A 27,873-nucleotide genomic window follows, 5' to 3' on the forward strand; every position below is an offset into this window, starting at 1 on the left:
GTATACTGTTTTGGTAGTTGGGATTCCATACAGGGCAGCAGTATTCTAACACTGACCGGACGAGGGAGCAGTAAAGCGACTTCAAACAGTAAAGGGTGTCCACGATGAAATTGCCACACTATGAAATTGCTCTAACTTTTTAACCGTTGGGTAGAATTTAATGAAAATTTGGGTGGATTTAGTTCATAGTGCATTATTTACATCCTGCAAGTTTTAAAGTCCTGTGATCAAAACTCGCGGAAATGGAGTCGAAAGAACAGTTCGAGCGTGATAAAATCTTGCACATTCATCACGAGAACAAGGATCTCTCGCATCGTTCCATCGCTAAAACGTTGGGAATCGCGAATTCCACGGTGTCGCGAGTGATTAAGCGGTTCGAGGAACGGTTGACCACCGATCGGAAGCCCAGAAGTGAAGGAAAAAGTATTCCGTACAACACCAAAAATCACAACCGCGTACTTTGACTATATGTTTTTAGTATTACTTCTACGTGAAGTCAACGATTTACATAGTTGAAGATGCTAATTTCAAATAACAGACTGTAGTGGTAATTTTTATACGATAGATGGAGTAGATGAAAGCATATAGTTGATAGTTGGGGCCTTCAACCGAAATCCGAACGCCTCCGTTAGGGATGTGGCTAAGAAGCTGCACCCAAGCCGAAGTTTTGTCCAGAAGGCCAAAACTAAGGCTGGGCTTCGAACGTTCAAGGTACAAAAGGCCCCTAATCGCGACGAGAAGCAGAACAAGTCCGCCAAAACCCGTGCCAGGAAGTTGTACCTCAACATGCTGACGAAAGTTGAATGCTGCATCATGGACGACGAAACATATGTGAAGGCCGACTTCAAACAGATCCCTGGCAACCTGTTTTTCACGGCCAAGGATAAGTTCAGCGTTCCGGAGCATGTCCGCACTCAGAAGATGTCCAAATTTGCGAAGAAATTCCTGGTTTGGCAAGCCATCTGCACGTGCGGGAAGCGGAGTGCACCTTTCGTAACCCAGGACACGATGAACGGACAGGTGTACATAAAAGAGTGCCTCCAGAAGCGGCTGCTTCCTCTCCTGAAGGCCCACAACGTCCCAACAATCTTCTGGCCGGATTTGGCCTCATGCCACTACTCCAAGGACGTGCTGAAGTGGTATGCGGACAATAAGGTCAATTTCGTGCCGAAAATGTTCAACTCTCCCAACACTCCGGAGCTCCGCCCCATCGAGAAGTACTGGGCGATTATGAAGCAGCACCCTCTTAAACGACCTAAGGTAGTGAAGACAGTCGAGGAACTGAAGAAAGTATGGGTTTACATGCAAAAAACGGTTGATTCACAGGTTGTGCAGAATCTTATGGCCGGGGTTAAGGCCAAGGTGCGGGCATTTGCGTATGGACTGTAAATAAAATACGAGTAAAATGGTAAAATGAAGTTTAATAGTTATTTCTCAATCCCTGAAAATTTGATGGCAATCGGATGAAAACTCGAATTTTGCGAATCAATTTTGTGTGTGGCAATTTCATCGTGGACACCCTTTAGATGTCCGTGAAACTTTTAGCTATCCTGAAAATGAAGCCGAGTGTTCTGGATGCCTTGTCGATCACCTATGAGATATTCTGGCTGTATGTGAGTTGACAATCTAAGATGACTCCCAGATCCCTAATGTGATTCACATGATGTACGCCTTCTGGGATATAACTGAATGTAATTGGATGTTTCTTCCGTGAGAACGTGATTACTGAACATTTTGTTGGATTAACAACCATGCGGTTCAGTTGGCACCAGCTAATCCAAACACGTAAAGCAACCAACGATACAGACAAAACGGTTGCTACGACTACCATGACAAACTCGCTCTGTAACATAGCTCGATCCGAGTGGTAGAAGGATAATGATATATTGCTTGCCTTCTTTGTTGCAATATACACGGATGAGGACATAGCTTGATATGAATCGAGAAAAGACATAACAAAAAAAAATGCCATTAACACACGTGTATCATGTTCGGCTCTACTTCGTGCTTGCCAACAATTTGCTCGTTTCCTTCTACCGCCCCGAGTGAGTTGTGTCGCACGGGCTGCTTGTCATGAAAAAGAAGGAAGAAGATTATATCATTTTGCTTTGCACTTCTGACATAGCGTTATTATTCGGTTCGTTGATCGCTTGTCAGTTTGTCATTAGGAGATATTTTTGATTCCTTGGTTGGCACCAATTAGCAAAAGCGTTGAGTTGAAGTTTCTATGTTTCGAGGGGTGCTTGATTAGTTTGGGACCGAAGATAGTACCAGAGTTGAGCCAAAAAGTTGAGCACGTTTCTTCGGGACCTTCTAGTCTTATAGTTACCTCTATGATGTTACTATGATTGAAGGAAACCGTGAAGAGTGAAAACGATAAATTTTTGATTCTGCATAAAAAAGATCCTATTTTCTCGAAGTTCTAGAAATTGAAATACCTTTAAAATAAAATATTATACCACGTCGAAGTTCAAGTGGTAGGAACCGTAATTTAAAACTGCTCGAATGATACGATCCATTACTAAGGATTGTTGAAAAAACCGTCATTTATAAAGGAAAAATTAAGTCATATCCACATCATAACTTACACGTGGAAAGCCATTCCATCCGTTGTTCCATCCAAACCTGGCAGAGCGAAGCATTGCACATAACTTCAAATGAATTCCTCAACCACAGACGACATTGGGACCATATCGCAGCGTCCAAGTGGCATGAAGGAACTTTCCAGCAACTCACTCGGGGAATTGGCAAATAGACCTACTCACATATGCGCGCCGTAGAAGAACCCTCAGTGCCACCGTGCAAATGTTCCTTTTTAATTAAAACAGGAAATTGCTTCTTTGCTTCTTCCAGCGAGATGTGATTGCGTGAAGTTTTTGCACACACGCACATTTTTTTATTTTTTATTTTTCGTTTTGTTTGTTCTCATCAACTCGAGAGCAGACCAAGTCAGCATAGGTATGTATGTAGGTAAGCCTACCCACCTAATGATGATGATGGTGCGGTGGTGATAAGCAGTTGGAATATGTCCCGCTTATTTGTTCGAGGTGCAAGGAGGGGGATGCATTCGTATAAAAATTTAGAAGCGTGCGCGTGTTCTGTTCGTGTGCTCTGGTGATGGATGGGCGTATCACGAGTGAAAAGTTTTTCTGGTTTCATCTTTGGGCCGACAATCTGGCACGCGTACAGTAAGCCCTCGATATATGCGGTGGGTGGTATCGTCCACCCACCGCTATTTCTCGGCAGCCCTTAAACCAATTACGGTGAAGCTCAGAAAATCAGCTCAATTGGTTGAAGGACAGCCGAGAAATAGCGGTCGGTGAACGGTGCCACCCACCGCATATGTGGAGGGGTTACTGTAATACAATTGGAGAAGGTTGGTGATTTTTCCTGAAAGGATTTTCTCGACAGAGAATTGGATGGTTTTGTTTATTAGAATTTTCATGACGAGCTGGGGCTTGTTTTCCGCCTGTTAGGAATGAAGTGTGCTTTTTTGCCGCGGGGTACACTTTTGATGTGAATTTATTTTGAGCAAACAATCACCCCAGCCGTCGTCTTTCGGCTTTGTGCTTGCTTACGACGCGGTTCGGATGCTGCTGGTCTGGTGATTATGTTAGGGGATTTATTGCGTGGCGTCTAGTGTAGATTGGAAGTTTGAATCGAGGCTTGAGCTGAAGTGCTGAGCTATTGTTAACAAAGGAAAGGATTAAATGAAGCGAGGTGGCAACAATGATTAAGTATCATGTTGCCTCGGCAAACGATACAAGCGAATGTAAATAAGCAATGTTCTGATATTTCAAGCATATAGTGCATGTCGTTAGCACCGATGAATCCTTTTGATGATCTGAGCTTTTAAAGCATCCGTAGAAATTCCCATGTGGCTATTCCCATGATTATAAAAAACTTGAGTGTGGACAAAAGGTCGGAATGGGGAAATAGTCGAAAGGACAGAACGTCGCCTGGATGAAAGGCCGAAATGGACAAAAGGTTGAAGTGGAGAAAAGGTCAGAAGAGGTTGTGATTAGCAATCTATTATCAGTGCGTAAATTCCGGTGAATCACTTTCAAGTTCAATAACGGCGTAGGCCTCGTCCTTACGGTCATCGAGGTTGAAAAGAATTGTTAGTTTTGCATCTGCTGTTACAAGAGACCGAGTATACCTCTTCATCTCCACAGCTGTCACAGGAAGGACGTTTTTGTTAGTCTGAAGGGTGAATTAAATCTGGATTCATTTAGGAAAGTGATGTTATCTTAAGAGTTGGTTGTAAATTCTATCATGAAGCTTTAGTGTGATAATTTATTAACGATCTTTAGAAGAGGGTCAGAGGATAGTTCCGTTAGAGTACGGCAGTATGAAAATTGAATAGAAGTTGAAAATGAGCGAAGGGCCATTAATGCGACAGTACAAAGTCAAACGAACACCTTTTGCCTAACCCGTACGATGTACGCGGAGATTTAAAGATAATCGCTATAAATATAACGTCCTAATAAATTGGTTCTTACTAATCATGAAAACATAACAAATGGTCCACAAGCAGTTCCGTTAATGTCCCGCATACCACAATGAGAAACGTGTGATAAATTTCTAATTAGTTCCCTGCGTAGATAAAATCGAATAAATGAGTTGACTTTGGGTTCAACACGAATCATCTATTCTTAAATCATGCATTAGTTAATCAAATTTGAAACCATCGCTAGTTTCATATCGTAATCTTTGAATCGGAAATGCCCTAACTATAACTACACTCAAATCTAGGATACATTACTCCTAATTACTTGAGCTAACAAACCATCTTCCTGAGTCCTTGAGGTTTTCGTTGGTTCGCACCTAGCTTTGCATACCGACTTCGGATCCACGGTAGCTTATATGGCAGCACGATCCATGGAGGAGGGTGCCAGTCAACTCCTTCATTCCGTTTGATGTATGATGTACAGTCACGTCTTTTGACGTCGTAGTCATTACCGCGCCTTTTCCTATTACACACTGAGCAGCTGTATACAACGGTAATCCGTTCTATTCTGCCTTCAACCCACGCGGCGTAGCAAAGGATGAAGGATTGTTGCCCGCGAGGGAAAATTGAAAACCACCTCTCCAGACTGCTTGCCAGCTGAAACGGATTCCAGACGTATGTGTTAATTACGATTTCCTCCAATCACCTCCAATCCTCTAACACCTTCGCTCACTACCGTCTTCCCATTAGCATTCAGGTTGGACTGATATTTTATTTTCCTATTCCGCAAAGTGCCAACTACGTCGCCGTCGGAATGAAAAATGAGGAAAAGTCGTGCATGGGCCACATATTTGCGTTAAGACTCCTTGCTCCTGCGGCTTCGGCACCGCAAGCTTAATCAGCGAAAGTCTGAGTCGTCCATATGAGGATGACGACTCCAAATTAGCACAGATTTCCGTACAAATGAGTTGCACCACGTGGTTGATGGCTTAAATATTCCACTAGATAACCTATTTGCGTGATGTAGTGAAGAGGCCGTGCGTTGTGCGGTACGATTTTTCACAATCTTGCGGTGAGGCCTAGCTTTAAATAGGGAGCTTTTGATAATTTGAGGAGCGTATTTTAATGTTAGGGACAAGGTTGATGTAGTTCACAAATGGCCACTGTCGACTGATTTGTTTTGCAAAATCAGCCATGATAGCGGTCATTTGCAGTGATGACGGCCTTTAGATTGACAAAAGAGATTCATACACGGAGCCGAAAAATTACCCTAAATTAAGTTCTTTTCACTCATCTCCCATGTTCCGTTCTATAATCTAATTTTCAGTAAACCGCTAATAGTAGTTTACCTTTGACTACGGCAAAAATAATTACTTACTCGTGAGTATTTTCTACCCAAAATTAAGTTAAATTGACTCAAATTTGAGAATATCTCGTATACTCACTAGTAGCAACAATCAATACGAAACTAACGATTTTAAATTGGCTCACCACTTTAGTAGCCTATTGGTCCCAAGCAAACGATTAACGTACCCTATTCTAGTCGAAATTCTAGTACTACGCAATGTTTGTTTTGATTCGCTATGAAAGTTTGACAGATAAAATGAGGGGTTATTGGTTTTTCCTATGTTTCGAGGGGTGATTCGACAAGCTTGGGACCGAAGATAGTACCAGAGGTGATCCAAAAAGTTGAGCACGTTTCTTCGGGACCTACTTGTCTTAGAGTTACCTCTATGCTAGTAGCATTCTCAACTTTTTGGCACAGCTCTGGTACTATCTTCGGTCCCAAGTTAATCGATTCACCCCTCAAAACATAGGAAAATCCACGAACCCCTCATTTTATCTGTCAAAATTTCGTAGCGCATCAAAATAAACATATTGTAGTACTAGAATGTCAACTAGAATGGGATACGTTAATCAATTTGCTTGGGACCAATACCCAATTAACCATAAGCACGTTATTTCGCCTTTTTGGCTACATACGGGCCTCATCAGAACTTGCAAACACTGGTGTGGCCGTTGTTCAGTTGTATATAGCCAAAAAGGCGAAATAACGTGCCCATGGTTACTTGGGTAGGCTAGTCAAGTAGTGAGCCAATTTAAAGGCGTTAGTTTCCACCGGTTGCTAGTAGCTTATTGAACGATAGTCAAGAGAAATTGAATCTCTCGTTCCGTTTAAGACAACAACAAAAAGTGAGAGTGGGATGCAAAACTCAAAATTACCTAAAATTAAGTAAAAAGAACTTAATTTAGGGTATTTTTTATCTGTATACGGTTAACAATCAAAACAACTGAGAACCCTCTCTCCGTGTAACTTCTCATCAGTATGACACAACAACCGTGAGATATCGTTGTTTTGCTTTTCTCACTTATTCGCAATAGCACTAACATCGGTCATGTAGTGCCATCATATCACCGAGGAAAAATAAACAAACATATAAATTGACCGTCATCTCATTTCAAGCATAAATACGGTTATGACGGTCATTCCTCTTCCAAAATCGCGGATAAGGCGATAGATGTGAGGTATCAAGGAAAATCCTGCGTTAAACAATCGTATCAAAACCAGAAATTATTATTGTGAGAAATCATATTTGCATGAACACGTACTACCTGCAGTCACAAATGCTTATTCGTGGATAGAGATTTTGCAGCTATTTATTTTTCCGAATACCGTGACGCCTGAGCTCTAATGATAAGGACGCTGACCGCATATCGTATCCACATTACCGAAGCCCAAGTATCAAGGGATCCGTAAAAAACAATACCAATAAAACATCCTGGTGTAAATATGAATTCCCCTCTAAATATTCCTTCGTAATCAAACTTTGAACTGTTGAACATGCCATTATATATATCTTTAAGTTAAACACAATAACATATTTGCTTGCTTTACTACAGTTCAGGATATTCGGGATTTTTCAACTCGCCCTATCCCAATGTAAGACTTTGTTAAATCATACCAATTGCTCCTACACCCTTATTAATATTCTACAGCATTCTGCATTTGATTTCTTCATCCTTACATAAGATATGGTCCCTCTCTAGTAAAGATATCGTTAGAAAATTACAAGCACCCCATCCCTCTTTAATGCTTACACAATTCAATTGAAAAAGCCTCAACTCCATTTTGTAAATAAACCATTTTCTCGCGACACGAAACCTACATTCACAAACCTAAAACACAATCGAGAAGAGGATAATTTCCCTTACCTTTTAATGTTGTTGGTTTGCGTTGGCGGACTTCGGTTCATGATTAAATAGCTTTACAAGGTTTTTTTGCAAAATGGAGTCGAGACCTTTGCAATTGTTGGGCTTGAATTATTGCACGGTGCATTATAAATATAAGTAGCGAATTCATTTATTATTCAGTTCCAACCTGGATCAGGTATCAAGGATTGGATCTGCACGCTATTCTGAATCTACCCAGTGACTGGGTAGATGGCACCCATTCTTATATCCAGTAAAAAGTTGTCACAATCTGGGTAAATTAGTTTTGTTATGATGAGTAGATTCTACCCAGATTCTGGGTAAATAGTTCTAATCAACATTTTCCTAAAGTTAAAAATGGCGCAGGTTTGAAAGCGAGATTGTTGCGCTGCCAGTGAAAGTTTTGATACTCAAAATATATAAATCTGATGCTAAAAAATATACGATATGGAACTGTTTTCATGGCGAATGCTGCCAGCAGCTAAAGTTAGTAAGTATATTGTTAGTTTCTGGATTTTGAACATTCTCATAATTCTAGGTTATCGAGATGTTCTGTGACGCCGAGTGTGACGCTTTTCTCGATGCCAAATGTTTGTTGTTGTTCCTAATTTATAGATCTCATTTAAAATCAAATCTCAATAAATGGTTAGCATTTGTAACGGTATCGTTTTTTGGGTATTTTAATATCGTATGCCGTAGTTTATATTTCTGTGCCAAAAATTCAAAGGGGCGTAATTGCTTTTGTAAACAATGGCTTTAGACGTCGATTTCTCGAAAATGAAAACCCATCCCACCAAATTACAAATGCTAGCTGATACAGGAAACATTCCTCTGCGTGCTGTTATCATTCATTTTCATGAGTGAGCTTTCATTCGCGAGAAATCGACGACTAAAGCCATTGTTTACAAATGCAATTACGCCCCTTTGAAATGTTGGCACTGATTTTTCCGACAATACGACCTCAACAATCAATAACAGGCTAGAGAAGCTAGTCGGGTGAGGTTATGTTTGATAGAGCTACTGCAGCGGTCATATCATCTAATTTCTATTAAAATGGGTAAAGTTTACCCTGTTATCAAAAGTCAACATCTGAGTAACCGTTACCCTCGGAAATTTATTAAGCATCGTACACAATGACGCGTACGTAAAAGAGAATTGATGGAACATAAAAATAAATGAAAGTGGCTTTAATTTGCAAGTTAAGAAATGTCATTTTTGAAGATAAACTGATATTTTTCTACATTGTCACGTAACAGCACTCAAACATTTATTTGTTACAAGGAAAATAAAAATCCAACGTTTTCTTCGAAAAAAAAAATGTTTCGTATGTTCTGAACTTAACAACGTCTAGCAAGAACAGGAAAATGAGAGGGGGCATTATTCTCACTTCCCACTTATAAATGCCCAACAGAGATGATCAGGGAGTGAATGATTTAGCTTCTCTCTCCTTGTCATTTAATCTAACTGTCATGGATGGCATTTACGAAGACGGTCTAGTGAGGTAGAGGTGTTTCCAAGTGATATGCTAGTTGACCGTCACTTTTGAGATGTGACGGTTATGCGAGGATGACCGTCAAGGTACAATAACCGTTACGATAATGCACAGCACTGGTCATTTGTAGATTCCATCAACCTTGACCTTAACAGCTTGTCCTCTTGAGGTAGATGCATATTAATAACTGTATCGTGTAAAGAATCGACGTTCTTCTTCGGAATTCAGTTGATCACTTTTTAGAATCGTACGGATTGACGGCGTCAGACAAATTAGCTATCCGTGATGGTGCGACCATGATTCTTTTTCGGAATAATGAACGGAACGGAAGACTGTTCTTGGAAAAGATCTAGTGGGCTATTTTCATTTCATTTTCATTTTGTAGTATAGAAGGGGGTCATGGGCCAAGTCTCTGGTGTGTAAAAGCACCATCTATGCTATACCAGTAGACAGGGGGTTGGCTTCACAGCATCTTTACCAGCAGGTTAAATAAGGTCTGTGTAATTTACGAATGTGCAACAGAGCGATCTGCAGTAACGCCACTGCTAGGACAACATTTCGACAAATCACCCAAATCGCCATTCATGAATTAGTTGCCACAGGGCAAAAGTCGGTGGGGGAGGGGATGGTGCTGAAACATAAATAGCTGAAACTTAAATTGGCTAGTTCGAATACATTAGGTATACAATAGAATTAATAAAGTTAGTAAGAAATTACCTGTTTGTGTACATTTGTGACTATGTACATTACAATGTTGTTGTTGGTATTCTTGAGGGTACACCGACTTCTACATATCGTCCCATGATCTTGCACTTTGAAGCTGTTAGTGCTTTTGTTCCACAACGGTCTTCGTTCTTCAACGGTCTCTATCGCTTCTTCGACAACTTTCGATTAACTTTCGACACCTTTCTTCAAAGTAGATTGTTCTAGAAATATATAAGCAAAATCGCCACCCAGCCATAAAATCCAACCCCAGTGTAGAATCTGTGTAGTAATGCTTTCCAACAAATTGCTGGCCTTAAGAGAGAGAAAAAATAAAATGAAATAATTATTCATAGAGCCGATTTAAACTGATTCATTTAAATTAGATGCATCATTCTTACCATTTACAAATGCTTTACTTAACCACTAATAATCAGTTCAGAGCAAAAAGCAAATCACGTTTATTTTAAATGCACTTTTGGTCCACATTACCACTGATCTGGGAACACTTGTGTGCATCTTTCCAATGAGGTAAAGATACAGACCAGCCCTGGGACCTGGTAACCTAATCCAACTACCTCAAGGTTTAACCAGTGCCCAGGGGAAAAGATCTAGTGGGCTATTTTGAATGAAAATGTATAACGGAGACTTGTATTTTTTTTTAATCTTTGGATCTGGGAAAATGTCCTATATTCAACATTTTGATGCAACCATCTTCCTCAAACAAAAAACTCCAAGTATGATTATTTTAAGTCTGGGATTCCGGAAAAAAATGTCTATGATAAAAATCTGCGCAAAAAATATCCATGAGCTAGTTCCTGAGAGAAAAACAATTCAAGGCAAAGTTTTTTAAAAATTTATTTAGCTACTGAATTATCTACAGAATTCTTAAGCTCAAAGAGTAAAAATCAAGGAAGATAAAGTTGATTGCATTATCATTGTAAATTTTTTTGAAATTTCTGAGAAGATTGCTTCACGTACTTCTTTTTTTTTTAATTTCTTAAACATTTGTTTGGTGAGATAAGTTGATAATGAGCAATAAAAATAATTTCTGAGAACTCCAGGTTTTCTGGTTTTTAATACATCCTACCAGATATAAATTTTGACCAATTCATTCATTTGATAGATTTTAATGAGAATTATAAATCTGTTAACTAAACATCCCAAGTAACTGTTGTGCCCTGATCTTTCTCACCTTCGATATGTAGTGGATAAAATTCGATCAGAGCTCCAACACTGAGAAACGCAGCGGCAGGAACGGTAGCACCATCATCCAACCAGCCTCGAATTTTATTGCCTGGGATCTTCATGCAGCGAGTGTATCAGGAGGATATTAATCCGTTTTTGCATCATAATAAAACTCTTCGTTTGATGGAAACACTTAGTCAAAACACTACATTTATTTGCCTTATCAAATTAGACTACACGATTATACAAAAAGAACACGAATCTTCTGCGGTTACCGCAAACGTATGAAATGACCGGTGGTCTGTCCGATGACCTGTTCGTAGCTAAAAACTTTCCCTTTCTATCAAGAGCAGCGCAATAGATCCAGAGAAGCTGATCTATTGCGAGAGAGGTGACGTCACGGATATTGCCGGTCGGTGGTCTGGCAAGCCAGGTCGACACACTGATCGGACGTTATCATCCTCTCTTCATACTCTCATTAGATCACTTTAGCTGCTATGTGGTACCTACTGACCTAAGCTACCAGAGAAGAGATGAATTTTTATATACCTAAACCTCGATTCCTTATCCCCATCATTGAATGGTATATATTGTACGGTCTAGACTGTAGACAATAGCCCAAACGTAAACAAATCCGCCCGGCGGTTGCACGGACAGGCTATTGTACTGCTCAGCTGCAATAGATGGATGCCAGGGTTGTAGTTGACAGGGGATCTGGATTCCAAACAGTAACATTTAACGTGTTATGAATTACTAAAGGGTGTCCCATATCATCCGAAACATCAAACTTGTGCTGGGCGGTGAAGAACAGTAGCCCCGGAAGCTGCCGAAAGTCCACCTTGACGTAAGGTCCATCATCCACGATGAGACAATGAGGTTTCGTCAGCATCTGGGTGTAAAGTTTCCGGGCCTGTGACATTCCCACCGTATTTTGCCGTTCGTCACGATTTGGAGCCTTCTGCACTTTGTACGTATGCAGTCCCTCCCGGTCCTTGGCTCTCTGAACGAAAGACTTGGGCAGATTCAACTTTTTGGCCACATCCCTGACCGAAGCATTGGGATCCCGCTTAAACGCTTTCACGACACGCTTGTGATCCTGATCACTAATAGAATATCCATTCAGACTGCATTTCTCCTTCCGTTCGATCCTCAGAGTTTCGTAGTTTCAGGGTTTCAAAGAATTTGTAGACTGGACAAGGGTTCGTGGATTTGCCAGTCCCTTGTCACGTGTTGATAGACGTACATCTTGTCGTTTGTCTTCCAAAGGTCTTCAATGAAGTTGATTCAGTGAAGTATCTGCAGTCATAGGTAATCCTTGCACTGATGGTGGGTTCTAATCACATCACAATAATGGTGGAAAAGTTGCCTGGAAAAAGTTAAACATCAAAATTTGTTTATCTTTCGATAATTTCGTTGTGCGATCATTGCAACGATGTTCTACTCCAGCGTTGGATCAACAAGTTGCGTGACATCCTTGATAAGGGCAATTCATCTATTGGAAGCAGTTACTCAGGAAGTGTATCTACATTCGTAACTTGGAACAGTGCGAAGCTCAATCGTTCCCGAAAAGTTTTCCGTCTTCCGGATGATGTGATGAAGTTTCTGTGCGCTTGCTTGGAATTTTTGGAACAGTTAACCCTTTCCGTGAATGATTCGGAAGACAGTCAATTTCCTGCTGACGGACAGCTTCTGAAGTTTCCTGTCAGCAGTTTTCTGCAGTCCTAGTTTGGCACTGATGCAATTCGGATCATCATCGCAACGTTATTTCTGGAGAAGGCTGCCATTGACAATATGCTGTGTATTCCCATCAACTTTAAGCGTCTAACTTCAAGTATTTCGTAAACTACATTAATTTCGCTCCTCTCTGTCGGCTGCTTGTTGTTGACCGATTTTGCTAGAATTATTTCACGATTATCCTTTGGCATTTCCTTGCGATTCTGCGTTTGAAAGTCCCACTCGATTATGTTTTTCACTGTCTCTAGGCGGATCCATCTTTTTAGTTTTACACTGGAGTCGCTTTTTACGCGGGTGATACGTCCCACGTAAAAAAAATCGCGTAAAAAAGCCGCGTAAATTCCAAAATCCGCGTAAATTTCAAAATCCGCTTAAAACAACCACGTAAAAAAAACCGTGCAAAAAAACCACGTAAAAAGCGACGCCAGTGTATAACGATAAACCACGTAAATTCTGAAATCCGCGTAAAAAAATCCAAAATCCGCGTAAAAAACCGCGTAAATTCCGAAATCCGCGTAAAAAAACGGTGTAAAAAAACGGGTAAAAGCGACTCCAGTGTAGGGTAGAGAACTACTTCGGTCTAATCGCCCATTTTAGGCCTATCGAGCAGAAAACTTCAAATAAATCCATGATTTCAGACTTAACAAGACAATTAAGCGTTTGGTACGATACTTTAGTTAATAAGCTACCAAGCGAAATCAATTAGAACGCGTGAAGGTTTGCACCCATTATTCCCAAAAGCAAAAGAAGCGCTCCGACTGAATTAATTTTTATCTTCATCCGATAGGCCGAAGTGAATTCAATGGCGTTTCAATTACGTTTCAATGCATTAGGCCAAGTTTAGAATCCGTAGGCCGAGTTTGGCGTCAAGAAGCAGTGTTAGACTTTTGACAATATCTCAACGATTGGTTTCTCTTTATCAAATCTTACGGTACGTAAGGAAAGGTAAATAAATTTGGAAGACATCAGTAATAATAACATTCCGTTTGGAGACTGCGCTAGATTAAGAAAGAGTAAGTGCGGGTTGTGCTTAATAGGCTGGAAATGGGGTAGTTAACTCTATTTGTAAACAGTGGGAGGTTTTGTGATACACTTCATTGGCACCAAAGCGCATTAATATATGCTTTTTGATCCCGTCTGAACCCGAACGGGATTATAATTACATTTATAATGCTAAAACACCTTTATGAAGTATTTTGTCGTGACAGCAATAAGACAAATACCGAATGATTTACTGAACAGTTTTATAAAGGGATAGAGTGCTGCATTAAATTATTTTTTTTTAAACCAGACAATTTCTGATTTTCTCGTAAAAAAAATTCCGTACAAAGGTTTTTAAAACAGCATAAAGCTAAACTACAAATCTAGAATGTTTTGCACTTTAAAAGCTGTATTTAAACTCAAAAGATTGCTTATTGCTGTTTTAAAACCACAAAAAAATCAGAGTGAAGGCTGTTAAATTGTTACTTGGGATTCTACGCTAACTACAAAACGGAGAAAGGAGAAGGAGAACCGATGTTTTTAAAGTACCTGAAAACATAAGACATAATATTGTGGCACATCTAATCCCTTTAAATGTTTCAATAAATTCTGTAAATATAGTAGCAATTTAAGTCTACTTTTCGTTTCGATGGAAAAAATTACTCCTGTTTAAACATATCAGAAAGATACAAATGCAAAAAAGCTTGCCAGTGTTCACTCGACTGTCGACAAAAGCACTCTCGATGTGTACCACGCGATCGTCTGCTTACTCGGCAGCAACCATTGTGTGGTCCTCCTCATTGTTCTTCATCAACAGTTCTTTCGGTCGATGCGTCGTCGACTTTGGAAAGCAACCGTTTCGTGTTGAGTGTGTGAGTGTTTACCACGTTTTGCGTCCATTGCTGCAATGGAAGCGCTTTGCCCCACGATGGCGTAACTGCCATACAATGAAACCACTGGAAGCGGCTCAAGTTCTGATGGAGGAGGCTTTTTGGATAGCGGAAGATAAAGTTTTTATTGTGTTGTACCTTTTGACTATAGTTTTAAGATGTATTGTATAGTGACCAAGAATCTTTGGCTCTGGAAAGTTGATTCGGTTGAGCCTTATCAAATAAATTAATGAACAAAAAAAAAAGCTTGCCCAAAACCAAACTGGCAGATTCAAATAAACCTTGAAAACTAAGTCCTGACATGAGCGAAAACTGTCTGAGTGGGGTCCGTAGACAATTATAGAACAGGCGATGAGATTTTAAACGTTATTTTAACTGTGAAGTAACTTCCGCTTCTGAAACTCGACAAAGTTTGAAATATGTCAATTCCGGTCATCTATTAAAACAATCATTAATATTGGTTGTAATTCACGTTGCTCTGTAGCTCTTTACACCTATGGTAAAATCCCAAAATGAAAACGTCAGTCTATGCGTGAAATATGGCGGACTTTGTACTATCCTTTCACTTCACTGAAAATGTCCATAAGAATCTGACAATCTTTGCTAGAAGAGATGATTTTTGGACATTAACGCCAATTAGTAAACGTCAGGATGAGATGGATGTGCAGCCAAAAAGAGACGAAAAGTAAAAAAAAAACTTCTTTTTCCGCCACTAGGCTAGTAGATTATTTAAATCTGATTTAGTAGATTATTTAAATCTGATTTGTAGTGAAATCAATGAGATACAGTATCGTTCCGCTAATTCGACAAATTTGTGTTACATCATCGGATAGGGCAACTATCACCTTTCCGAAAGTGGTATTGGTTTGCGTGGGCGTACTTTGGTTCGCGTGTAAAGGGCCTTAGAAAGTTTGTTTACAAATGCTTTTGTGCCGTTATCAAATGTTAAGCCTGATATGGGTGGCGAGAAAAGGGAAAGGGAAGGTTTGTTTACAAAAAGCTTGTATGCCCTTTTCACATGTTGTTCTTGATTTGACGAATATCAGACATTAAATTGGTAAATATAAACTATGATTGAAGTATAAATCATCCGTATTGATAATATAAGCTTATGTGAGACTAGATCTATGATCTGTGAATTCTGTAAATGTCTACTGCAAAAATAAAAATTCTGGTAAATGTTTGGTTCGTGAAAAATGTCTGCAACAAAAATAAAAAGTCTGCACGTTCACAGACATGTCTGCAAATCTGACATCTCTGGTCCCAACTGGCGAATGATGACAGAAATACCTTTTTCATAATATTACGTACGTGGCAGAAGTAGTTGCAAATGTGTTTGAAAGGCCATGGATTTCAGAAGAGAAATTCTATTAAATGATTTAATCCATATAGATTGGACCTTTTGAAAAGTTCGTCTCTACTGAAAACCTCGCCCACATGCGATGTTTTCACACTGATACAAAATTTGTTCGTGTTCTCCATGAAATTCCCGAATAAAAGTATTTACAAACAACCCTAATCATCAAAGCAGAACTCTAAAATCACCTACCTTTTCCCCTTGAACGCCAGCAGATACTTCTTGTTCGCCGGAAAGTTGTTGCTCGCAACGAATCCTGTGTTACCACCACGCAGCGGAAATTGCTTGTGAAACAACGGTATGCTCACGTCGAAATTCGGCCGCAGCGATTGCACGCTCATGCTGGCCTTGGCCAGAATGGCCTGTCCCGAATCGAATCCGAGCCCATTTTCGTTGTAGTCCGGCCACGTTCCGGAGTACAGATTGAAGATGATATGATTGCGGCCATTGTTCCAGTAGGGAAGCCGCTGCAACCGAGACGGAACGTTCCGTACGTAGTCTTCGCTTAGCGAGTCTCGATCCAGAGTATCGATGCCCAGCACGAATAGGCAGGCTTTCTCTGGATCTACCGTGTAGTACCGGCTCTCCTGGATGGCTGAGATTATTTTCTGATAGTTTGGACTGATGGGCGGGGGAGCTCCCAGGGAATTGAGAGGCTCCGGTGGATAGACGTAGACTAGGAAGTTCTGGTCGGAGCATTTGGTGAAGTCGAAACAGGTTTCCATTCGACAGGACCGGCTGTGGGATGGGAGCGAGTCACCAATGTATTTCGACTCGAAGGCGGGATGGGCAAACAGGTCATCATCGGGGATCGAGGAGAGGTGTGAACTTCGGACGGGTGATTCTGGAAAGTCTGAGAATTGATAGTACAACTGTTGATATGGCGGGAGCTTGGAGGGGTTTTTTCGAACGCTTATGGCGAACAGTTTCTGGAGCCATTTGAGCCGGTAGCCGCCAAAGTAGCAGTATGCGAGAAACGCACAGCAGATTATCACCAGAATGTAGCGCTTTTTTGCTTGCATTTTGGATGATGGAATTGGCGGGGGCTTTTCTGTGTAGGTGCTCAAATATTCACGGGCACTGCTGCAGCTCCGGAGATTAATTGTTATACATTGAATAATTTATTTCTGTGTTTCGGTGCACTGGGACAAATGGCGACCCGGGCATTTTCCGGTGATTCCGATGCGTATTTACAGCTGAATGAACACGAAGCACTCTCCTAGCGATCTTCCTCTTATTATTCACCTGTTTCACTGCTTTTACGGTATTCTTTTTTTTATTTTCAATACAAACATTTATTCTGATATCATAATGAAGCAACTTCACTGCTAGCCTCAAGCACAGATATCACGTAGAGATTATCCGCCTTCCGGAATGCGTATTGACACTAGATAACATTTTTCCCCCGGTTATCCTCAGCCCACGAAAACTGCACTAACTTCAAACTATTCCCCTTCACACATGAATAATTCAGCTCATCCGCCGAAAAACAACCGCGCATCTATTGGCCGTGGTATTTTTGTTTAGTACACAACACACCAGTATCGATTTTTAATCCATCCCTCTTTCTACACCCATTCACGCTACTGCTTTCCTCAATGGGAGGTAGATCTCATCTTGGGCATTGTTTACATTCCGTTGCAGGTAAACATCTTAACAATAAATCTGTTAGAATAACATCCCGTTGATTTCCGCTCGCAGACGCAGCAGTCGCGGCTTCATAACAAACAATGCACTCGCACCGAAAAACACGTCCGCTCTGCTCCGGAGAATCACTGCAGAACCAATCATGTCATATTTTGACATTTACATTATTTACATTCAGTCGCACTAGAAGCTGTCGTTCTATTATTGGCAATTTGAGACTTTCTCTTAGCTCATTTCACTGGGATCCACCCTCCTAAAACCTGCTCTACCACATCTCACTGATCCACATCACATCGGGAACATCCTGGGGCTAGCCCAGCTCTTCTTCATCACCATATCTCCTCCTCCAGCGAAATTCCAAACATTCCGTAGCGCTTCTTACACCACGTCACAGAAGCCAGTCGCGCTTCATTTTCCACCGCAATCGATTCGCTGCTCACATTTTCCTCACTTCAAATCTAATTATGCCACCCGAAAACATGACAATCCATCTTAATTAATCCTACTAAAACAAGGTTCACGCTTCCGATTCACTGCCGACGCACACACAAAAAAAAACTTTAGATGAAAGAGGAAAAACACCGTCTGCGCTACAACACTTCACCGTTACACCGCCGTAATGCACAAGATGCGACAGAATAGACGTACCGAACAAGACTGATTCGATATTTCACAGTGGAGAGTTGTCAAACGTGCGTGTGGGAAGTACCCTCGTCGCCACTTGCCACCATGCATTGGCGGAGCATGTTTATGAAAAAGTGTCATCCTCCTTCGCACACCGCCGCCCATGTTCGTGCGATGTTTTTTTTTCACATCGCGGCACTCTCCGCACGACTGGGATTGTTTTCGTGCCGTCTCTTATGCGTTCGCCGACGGAATGAGTGAGACGGACGGTGGAGAAGAGAAACGTCAAACCAGTATAGGATAGGTTCGGTACTGCCAACTTTAGAAAATGGCAAACGCTTACGGATTTTATCAGAGGCCGCCACCAGTTTTGCTTGTTGTTTTGGTTTGGGGCACAAGAAGAATTGGCGGAAAGACGTTACTTTCGCTACTGAACGTGTTGACGAGGAGCTTTTTAATCTATTAATTTTCGGTTTTAGGTTGGAATTGAGGCAGATTTGAAGGTCCACACGCCAAAAATTGAAATCGAGTTCCCGCTAAATGGATTGCTTAACTTCTTCACAGTGCAAAATCACTTTTTACTGAACAAATAGCTATCCTAAAAATGTTGCTGGATGGTCAGTTAACTTCATGATCTGTCAAACTTTTGATCCTTTTGCGTTTCACATTCCTGGTGTTGAAGTAGGTTTATGTACTTTTTCAATGAATCAATAAGACAATACTTTACCATTTGATTTCAGGTAAAACCCTTGCTAGGAAAGCTAAAATATGTGACGAAATAAGTCTTTGCATGGAGCCTAGTTAAGAGTGGAATCGCTTTGGTTTTCGTCTTTATCACTGCGACAATAAAAGCAATCGTGTAGGGTTCACTTTCGAGATGTTTTCTTTACTGCGAAACTGGTGAACAATTTGAAAATTTTAGAGTTCATCGATTGCAGGAACAGTCGATGACTGAACGATGAATGGAATGCAATAATGTTTGAACGGAGCTCGAAATAAATTAAGTTTTTAAATTGTGTGTTCAACAAAACTTACATACAAGATACGGACCCATCACGGATCATCCGTGGAAATAGCCACACTGTGAAATTGAATTTTAAAAGCTTTGATTTATATATTACCAAAAGAGCTCGTGAAAAACACATGAAATAATAATATTTGACTGCTATTTAGTGAACCAGGCCTGTCATAGGCCTCCATGAGTAACCACCTCTGAATGCTGATTTTTTGTAATCAATACTAAAGAGGTGTAGAAATTACAATCTACATGCGGTCATCTGATCAAAGCTGCACACGAAAATGCATAAGGGAAACGTCTATGTGCGCCTGTATTCAGCTTGCTGGCAAAGCTGGTCCAACAATGGAAAAGGGACTATCAGTTTTTGTAAACAAAACATTGTAACTCCTTTCCTCGCAAATCGTAGGCCACTCACGCAAACCAAAAATTTTCTCCTACATGATGATGCTGTTAGTTTGCGTGGGTGGCCTAAGCTTGGCGAAGAAAGGACTTACAAAGACTTGTTTACGATACTGATAGGTCCTTTTCAATTGTTGGACCAGAAAATAGTCGCTTTGATTTTGGTGAAGGTGAAACGTCTGGAAGCCTGTTTCGGATGGATAAAATTATCACCGAGCAAAAATATTAGCCACCAAAAAACATGAAATGACGGAATATGCATCGCAACATTTGAATCGGGGTGACGTTTAGAGATCAAAAATTGGTATGCGAAGCCATTTTTAAATCCAAGATGGTGGCTTCCAGTTTAAGAAAAAGTGAAAAATGCTATCAAATACTTATCAATAAAGGTATTTTTGCAATCTGGATGATGTCTAGAGGATGAAAATCGATATCCGAAGCCATTTTGAAAGCGAAGATGGCGGCTTGCGATTACCGAAAAAGTGGAAATACAGTCAAATGCACATCAATAATCGTATTTTTTTAATCGGTATGCAGTCTACCGATCGAAAATTGATATGCGACGCCATTTAGAAATCCAAGATGGCGGCTTCCGATTTCAGATTAAGTGGGAAATACTGTCAAATACTCATCAATACAAATATTTTAGGAATGGGGTGTAGTAGATAGAGTTGAGTTAAAAATAAAATAAAATAAATGATTTAAAATAAAGAAAAAACAAATAAACTAACCCTTCATTATTGAGAGAAAAAAAAAATAGTAAATAAATGATACCCAGCGATAGACAAGTTTGCAAAAAGTCATTATGACTCGCGAACATTTCTCATGGATAACTAGATGTAATAGAAAAACGGTTACTAGTCAACCAATGAGGATCGCCTATAACGCGGGGGAACGAAAAACCGCGGGCACACGTATCATATAAAAGCGCGACCCGTGCGCATTAGGCATTCATACAACTGATGTGAATAGAGTAGCATCCAATAGCAGCAATAACCGCGAGCAGTGCCGCGCATCAAATCAGCGAGAGGACGCCTTCCAGCAGCAGCAATAACCGCGAGTAGTGTCGCGCATCGAACAGAGAGAGAGAGAGAGCAAACGGCAGCAAGACCACGACCCGTTGCCGTGAAACGGAGCGGTGAACCATCGGTTGCGAGAGAGCGCCTTCCAGCAGTAACCGCGAGCAGTGTCGCGCATCGAATCAGCGAGAGGAGGCCTTCCAGCAGCAGCAGTAACCGCGAGTAGTACCGCGTAACGATCCAGCGTGTTCAACAAACAGCCTTTTTCAAGGCTAACAGTTGGTTTTGAATTTTCACATCGAATTCAAGTTGCACTCCGAGACGGTGTGGACAGGATCCAGCGTATCAGCAGTCGTGGCCGAGATTGTCGACTGGCAAATTGAAAGCGTGCCCGGAAACGACAATGGCGCAGCTTTGGATGGAACAGCAGCTCCCGTAAAGTAAGTATAAAAAAAAAAAAAAAAAAAAGCATTTGATCTAGAAAACAGAACAGACTTCGATGGAAATAGGCGAAGTACTGCTAGAGCAATCTTAAACAAATTTAAGTGTTTCATGAGCTTCGGTGGATATAGACGAAGCTCAAATGATGTTATGTCTCTGTAGATAAAGACAGAGCATAAAAAAAAAAAAAAAAAAAAACCTGCATAACTAACTAAGAAATGTGTTTTCTCTTGTGTTGTTTAGGAAGTCTTCCAAGAAACAAATCATGAAAGAGCTAAAAGAAGCTCTTGAGAAGAACAACTCTTATCGTGAACAGATGGCCAATCTGACAGCGGGATCAGATCAAGGTCTTAGCAATGGATTTCCCCAGGCTTGCTCCAGCACAATACGTGACGACACGTTACTACTATCAACAATGAACAACTGGACATTAGGCACACTCAACATCCCGGAGTGTGTCCCTTCAGAGGGAGAAATGGAAGTTGACAAGCGAGCATACGAATATTGGAAGGACATCTTGATTTCATCTCTGAAACTAATCAATGCTGTTGATGAACAAACAATGTTCGGAGTATTCAAGATTAAGGCTGGCCCAAAGCTTCGTGAAATATTCAACACAACCACCACTACACCAGGAATGCCTGATGAGAAATCAGAACCATTTTCGAATGCAATGGCTCGACTGAATGCATATTATGGATCGAGAACTTACACCCTTTCCCAGCGGGGAAAACTGATGATGATGAGCCAAACGAGTGTGGAAAGCAGTGTTGAATTTGTGAGGCGTGTGGCGTCTGCAGCAAAATTATACAATTACGGAACAGATGACGAAATGGAAGCCGTTGTGAGAGTTATCACAAAAGGTGCTACCGATGGAAGAGTAAGAGTCCTAGCCCATCGGAACTGGGTGAAGCAAGGTTCTATGAAGGACCTTATCGATTTGGTGCGAGACAGAGAGATCGAGAAAACCAACGAAGACGAATTTCAAAGAGCCCATAGTCACGATAAAACGTTGTCGCTAGCATCTGTGACGTCACATAACAGGCATGAAGATCAAAGAAATACATCAATGTTCGGTCATAGCTGGCAAGGAAGAGGAGCTCAACGAGGTAATCGAGGTGGAAGAGGAGGAAGAGGATTCAGAGGGAACTCACGTTATCAAAACACTGCCAATTGTTGGAGATGTGGAAGCATTTATCATCGCTCGTCTGAATGTTCAGCTATGCAGAAGGAATGCAGAATTTGCGGACGTTTGGGCCACATTGCGCGCGTTTGTTCATCCAATCAGCCGAGAAATCCACAATATCAAGCCAGGGCGCTAAAGCGATTTGCGGACCAAGAGGAACCAGAAGTTGAGAGGAAGATTGCGGCGATTGAAATTGCGCCGACTGATCATGAGTTTGACGTCAAGGTACGTGAACATGCTGAAGTTCCTGAGTAATTTTCTATACACTTTCTTTTCATTAATTTCTAAGATTGGCAAAAAAAAAAAAAGAAAAAAAAATATTTATAAGATAATTAAAATAATACTGATCATAATAAAATGTAATGGAAACAAAATTGACTGATTCATATTAAATATATTACAGCAACCGCAGAAACCACAAGTCGCTCAAACAAACTTCCAGAGTATCAATAGTGTACATCCTCTGGTTCAACCATTGAGAAATCATATAATTCCGGACGAGAACAATGCTTTTATTGAAGGAAAAGTTGCTGGAGTGAAAGTCAAATTTTTTATAGATTCCGGTGCCCAAGTTAACACCATAACAAAAATATCCTTTGACAAAATGTTGGCTGACAAAGATGCTTCATCTAAACTTTTTACTTTGCGATCCTCCACTGATAAACCCTTAAAAGCATATGCTATGAATGGGCAGATCAACGTTATTGCAAATTTTTCGGCTGAGTTATTCATATCTAAAGAAAGGCCAGTAACGATTGAGAAGTTCTATGTTGTGGATGAAGTACGGGCACTCTTGGGATTCAACACAGCAATACGGTACTGCGTTCTTGACATTGGATTAAATGTGCCTGTACGTCAGCATCAATTATTGCTTTATGATGCGAATATGACTTGTCGCGACGTACACACAGTATCGACTCCCAAAGAGTTTCCGAAGTTCAATATTCCGCCGGTTTCGTTGAAGTACAACACAGACATGCCTCCATCACGGAATGTGTACACCCATATTCCAGCGGCATACAAAGAACTTACTAAGCAGAAACTTAATGATTTATTATCAAACGGTATTATCGAACAAGTGACTTTGGATATGGATCGTTCCTTTTGCTCATCACTGTTAGTAGTACCAAAAGGGAAGGATGATATTCGTCTTGTCATCGACTTACGAGGACCCAACCGCAGTATCTACCGCACACCATTCAAGATGCCCACATTTGAGTCAATATTAATGGAGCTCCATGGTGCTCAGTGGTTCTCTACCATAGATTTGACAAATGCATTCTTTCATGTAGTGCTGGATGAAGACTCACGTCACCTCACGAATTTTTTTGCGGGAGATGGACTCTATCGATACCGTAGGCTTCCTTTCGGCCTTTCAAATGCCCCTGATATATTTCAGGAGGCTCTTCAAACTGTGGTTCTTTCTGGATGCAAAGGAACGGTTAACTATTTGGACGATATACTGATTTTTGGCACTACAAAGGAAGAACACGATGAAAATTTGGCCAAGGTTATGGAATGTTTAAAGAATCACAACGTCAAAATCAATGAGGAAAAATGTGCTATAAGAAAACGTTCAGTCAAATTTCTGGGATTTGTCGTTTCTACTGAAGGATGGAAAATCGAAGACGAAAAGATTTCAACCATAAAGAACTTTAGAAATCCTGAATCACTGCCAGAGGTGAAAAGTTTTTTGGGATTGGTAAACTTTGTTGAAAAAATTTATCCCACAACGAGCAGACAAAACATGCAAACTTCGCGCATTGGCAAGAGCTGACAAGTTTTACTGGAATCAGGATTTGGAGGACGAGTTTCAGTATATGAAACATTCAGCATGGAAGACAATTACCACGCTAGGATACTTTAATAGAGAAGACCAAACGGAATTATTTGTGGATGCCTCGCCCTATGGTCTAGGAGGTGTATTGGTCCAATTTGACAAAGAGCTAAAGCCAAGGGTGATCGCTTGTGCTTCCAAGACACTAACGGCTACAGAACAAAAATATCCACAAACACAAAAAGAAGCATTGGCAATGGTTTGGGGAGTTGAAAGATTCTCCATGTATCTCATGAGTTTATGCTTCAAAATAAGGACAGATGCAGAATCAAATGAATTCATTTTTGGCGGTCTACACAGAATCGGAAAAAGAGCAGTAACTCGAGCTGAATCATGGGCTTTAAGACTTCAGCCATATCACTTCAGTGTCAGCAGGGTACCAGGAGAATCGAATGTTGCAGATGCTTTATCCAGATTGGTTGAAAAGACCAAGCCAGCGGAACCGTTTGATGATGAAGGCAATGACAAACATTTGCTTTATTTTCTTGACACTGGAGCAATGGAAATATCTTGGAACGAGATAGACAACCACTCGGAAATCGACGACGAGTTAGCGAAAGTAAGGATGGCGATCAGAACGGGTCACTGGGAGGATGGCTTACGAAGGTAGAAAACAAATAACAAAGTACTGTGATAAATTTAATGTATGTTAATTTATGATTAAAATCCATTCATGCAGGTACGAATCGCAAGCAAAGGTGCTTAGTATTTTCGGAAGCTTGGTTTTCAAAAATGACCAGATTGTCCTTCCTGAAGCTTTAAGGCAAAAAGCCGTCCAATCAGCTCATCAGGGTCACATGGGAATTGGATCAACAAAAAGGATTTTGCGAGAACATTTCTGGTGGCCAGGGATGAGCACATCAGCGGAATCATATATAAAACGCTGTGAAACCTGTCTTTTGCTTTCAAAGAAGAATCCTCCGATTCCTCTAACAAGCAGAGAGTTTCCGCATGGTCCATGGGAGATACTACAGATTGATTTTTTTACTGATAAGGAGTTCGGATTTGGAGAGTTTCTTGTAGTGGTTGACACTTACTCGCGTTACCTTCATGTCATCGAGATGAGAAATATGGATGCGGATTCAACTATCAAAGCACTCAATACAATCTTTGATGTATGGGGTTACCCGTTGGCTATGCAAAGTGACAATGGTCCCCCGTTTCAAAGCGACAAATTTGTGAAAACCTGGGAGAACAAAGGCGTAAAAATTCGTAAGTCCATTCCACTAAGCCCACAGACAAACGGAGCTGTCGAAAGGCAAAATGAGGGAATAAAAAAGGCCCTGGCGGCCTCCAAGTTGGATAATATAAATTGGAAGACAGCTCTTAACAAGTATGTTCACATACATAATAAAGTACGACCACTCACACGACTTGGAGTGACGCCATTTGAGCTACTTCTCGGCTGGAAATTCAGAGGAACTTTTCCTTGCTTATGGAGAGCTGATGCTTCTATGGAACTGGATCGAGAAGATATTAGAGAGAAGGACGCTTTTTCTAAGTTTGAAAGCAAAAAGTACGCTGATGGTCAAAGACGTGCCAAGGATTCAAATCTTACCGTTGGAGATAAGGTAGTCTTAACACAATCTAGGCGAATAAAATCAGATCCAACATTCGGTTCTGAAAAGTTTACGATAGTAGCTAGAGATGGAGCTAAATTGATCGTCAGGAGCAACCGTGGGGTCCTGTATACGAGGAACGTAGGAGATGCCAAAAGAGCTATCGAGGAGTATGAAGAGCCTTCTAATGAACACACTCAAGACCAAGATAATGATTTGGACAACATAGGACCATCAGCAGATGGTGAACCATCAAATGGAAGAGGACAGCAGAGCCAATCTGACAGCAGAAGCTTGACGGAATCACGACCTAGACGGCAAACTAGAATCCCGGATAAATTAAAAGACATGATTTTATATTACATTTATGAGTGAAGAGTAGAGGTAAGATGGATTGTAGTAGATAGAGTTGAGTTAAAAATAAAATAAAATAAATGATTTAAAATAAAGACAAAACAAATAAACTAACCCTTCATTATTGAGAGAAAAAAAAAATAGTAAATAAATGATACCCAGCGATAGACAAGTTTGCAAAAAGTCATTATGACTCGCGAACATTTCTCATGGATAACTAGATGTAATAGAAAAACGGTTACTAGTCAACCAATGAGGATCGCCTATAACGCGGGGGAACGAAAAACCGCGGGCACACGTATCATATAAAAGCGCGACCCGTGTCGCGCATTAGGCATTCATACAACTGATGTGAATAGAGTAGCATCCAATAGCAGCAATAACCGCGAGCAGTGCCGCGCATCAAATCAGCGAGAGGACGCCTTCCAGCAGCAGCAATAACCGCGAGTAGTGTCGCGCATCGAACAGAGAGAGAGAGAGAGCAAACGGCAGCAAGACCACGACCCGTTGCCGTGAAACGGAGCGGTGAACCATCGGTTGAGAGAGAGCGCCTTCCAGCAGTAACCGCGAGCAGTGTCGCGCATCGAATCAGCGAGAGGAGGCCTTCCAGCAGCAGCAGTAACCGCGAGTAGTACCGCGTAACGATCCAGCGTGTTCAACAAACAGCCTTTTTCAAGGATAACAGTTGGTTTTGAATTTTCACATCGAATTCAAGTTGCACTCCGAGACGGTGTGGACAGGATCCAGCGTATCAGCAGTCACCATGGCCGAGATTGTCGACTGGCAAATTGAAAGCGTGCCCGGACACGACATGGGGATGGCGTCTAGAGGCCGGAAATCGATATTCGACGCCATTTTGAAATCCAATATGGCGGCTTTCTATTTCAGAAAAAAATGGGAAATGTTGATACCGTCCCGTTTTGGAATCGGGGTGACGTCTGGAGATTGGAAATCAATAAAAAGTTGTAAATTCTATCAAATACCCATACAAACGGTTTTTTTTTTAGAATCAGGGTAGCGTCTAGAAGCCGGAAGTCGATATTCGACGCCATTTTGTAATCCAAGACGGCGGTTTCCGATTTGCGTAAAAGTGTCAAATATCCTAAAATATGGTTATTTTCAGAATGGGGATGAGACGTAGATGCCGAAAATTGATGTCACGCCGATTTTTTAAATCGGGCTGACATCTAGAAGCCAGAAATCGATGTCCGACGCCATCTTGAAATTAAATAGGAGGCTTCCGATATCAGAAGATGTGTCAAATAGCCTGAAAATGGCATCGAATATCGATTTTCAGTATCTACGCGTCGTTCACGTTCCGAAAATACCCAGATCTTATGGTATTTGATAATCTTTGTGAAATCCGCTGGCCGCCATATTGGATTCCAAAATTTTGGCATCCACACGTTGTCTCCATTCCAAAAATACCCATATTGGAGGGTATTTGACACTATCTGAACCCTGATGGCCGCCATATTGGATTCCAACATAGTGTCGGATATCGATTTTCGGCATCTACGCGTTGTCCTTGTTCCGAAAATAACCATATTGTAGGGTATTTGCTAGGGGGCGACACATCTAAATCTCAAGTCTAGATGCTTAACAACTTTCACACTAGCGAATCAATCTTCGAAAAATCTTATTTCATTTCTCGCATCTACTTGTATCGCGCATCATCTTTTTGCAGGAAATCCTCAGAATCGTCATCAATCTTCTTTCTATCTACTTAGCGTGCGCGCAGCTAGCCAGAGCAAAACACAATCTTTTCTGCATCGTAGATAGAGT

At 41.0% G+C, this 27,873-nt stretch overlaps 2 protein-coding genes across 2 annotated transcripts in view; one reads left to right on the forward strand and one right to left on the reverse strand.

Moving 5' to 3' along the window:
- The window catches only part of ttv (exostosin glycosyltransferase 1 ttv), a 504,257-nt gene extending 485,914 nt beyond the window's left edge, over positions 1 to 18,343 (reverse strand). The window contains exon 1 of the mRNA XM_065233387.1: positions 16,197 to 18,343. Within this exon, the coding sequence (XP_065089459.1) occupies positions 16,197 to 17,026 (830 nt within the window). The 5' untranslated portion in view covers positions 17,027 to 18,343. The remainder of the gene's footprint in view (positions 1 to 16,196) is intronic.
- The window catches only part of LOC135710738 (uncharacterized), an 88,751-nt gene continuing 61,479 nt past the window's right edge, over positions 602 to 27,873 (forward strand). The window contains exon 1 of the mRNA XM_065233404.1: positions 602 to 1,528. Within this exon, the coding sequence (XP_065089476.1) occupies positions 787 to 1,389 (603 nt within the window). The 5' untranslated portion in view covers positions 602 to 786 and the 3' untranslated portion in view covers positions 1,390 to 1,528. The remainder of the gene's footprint in view (positions 1,529 to 27,873) is intronic.

This window comes from Ochlerotatus camptorhynchus, unplaced genomic scaffold, assembly GCF_037179485.1.
Source record: "Ochlerotatus camptorhynchus isolate MF236.1 unplaced genomic scaffold, CSIRO-AGI_Acam_v1.1 ptg000401l, whole genome shotgun sequence".
Lineage (NCBI taxonomy): Eukaryota > Metazoa > Arthropoda > Insecta > Diptera > Culicidae > Ochlerotatus > Ochlerotatus camptorhynchus.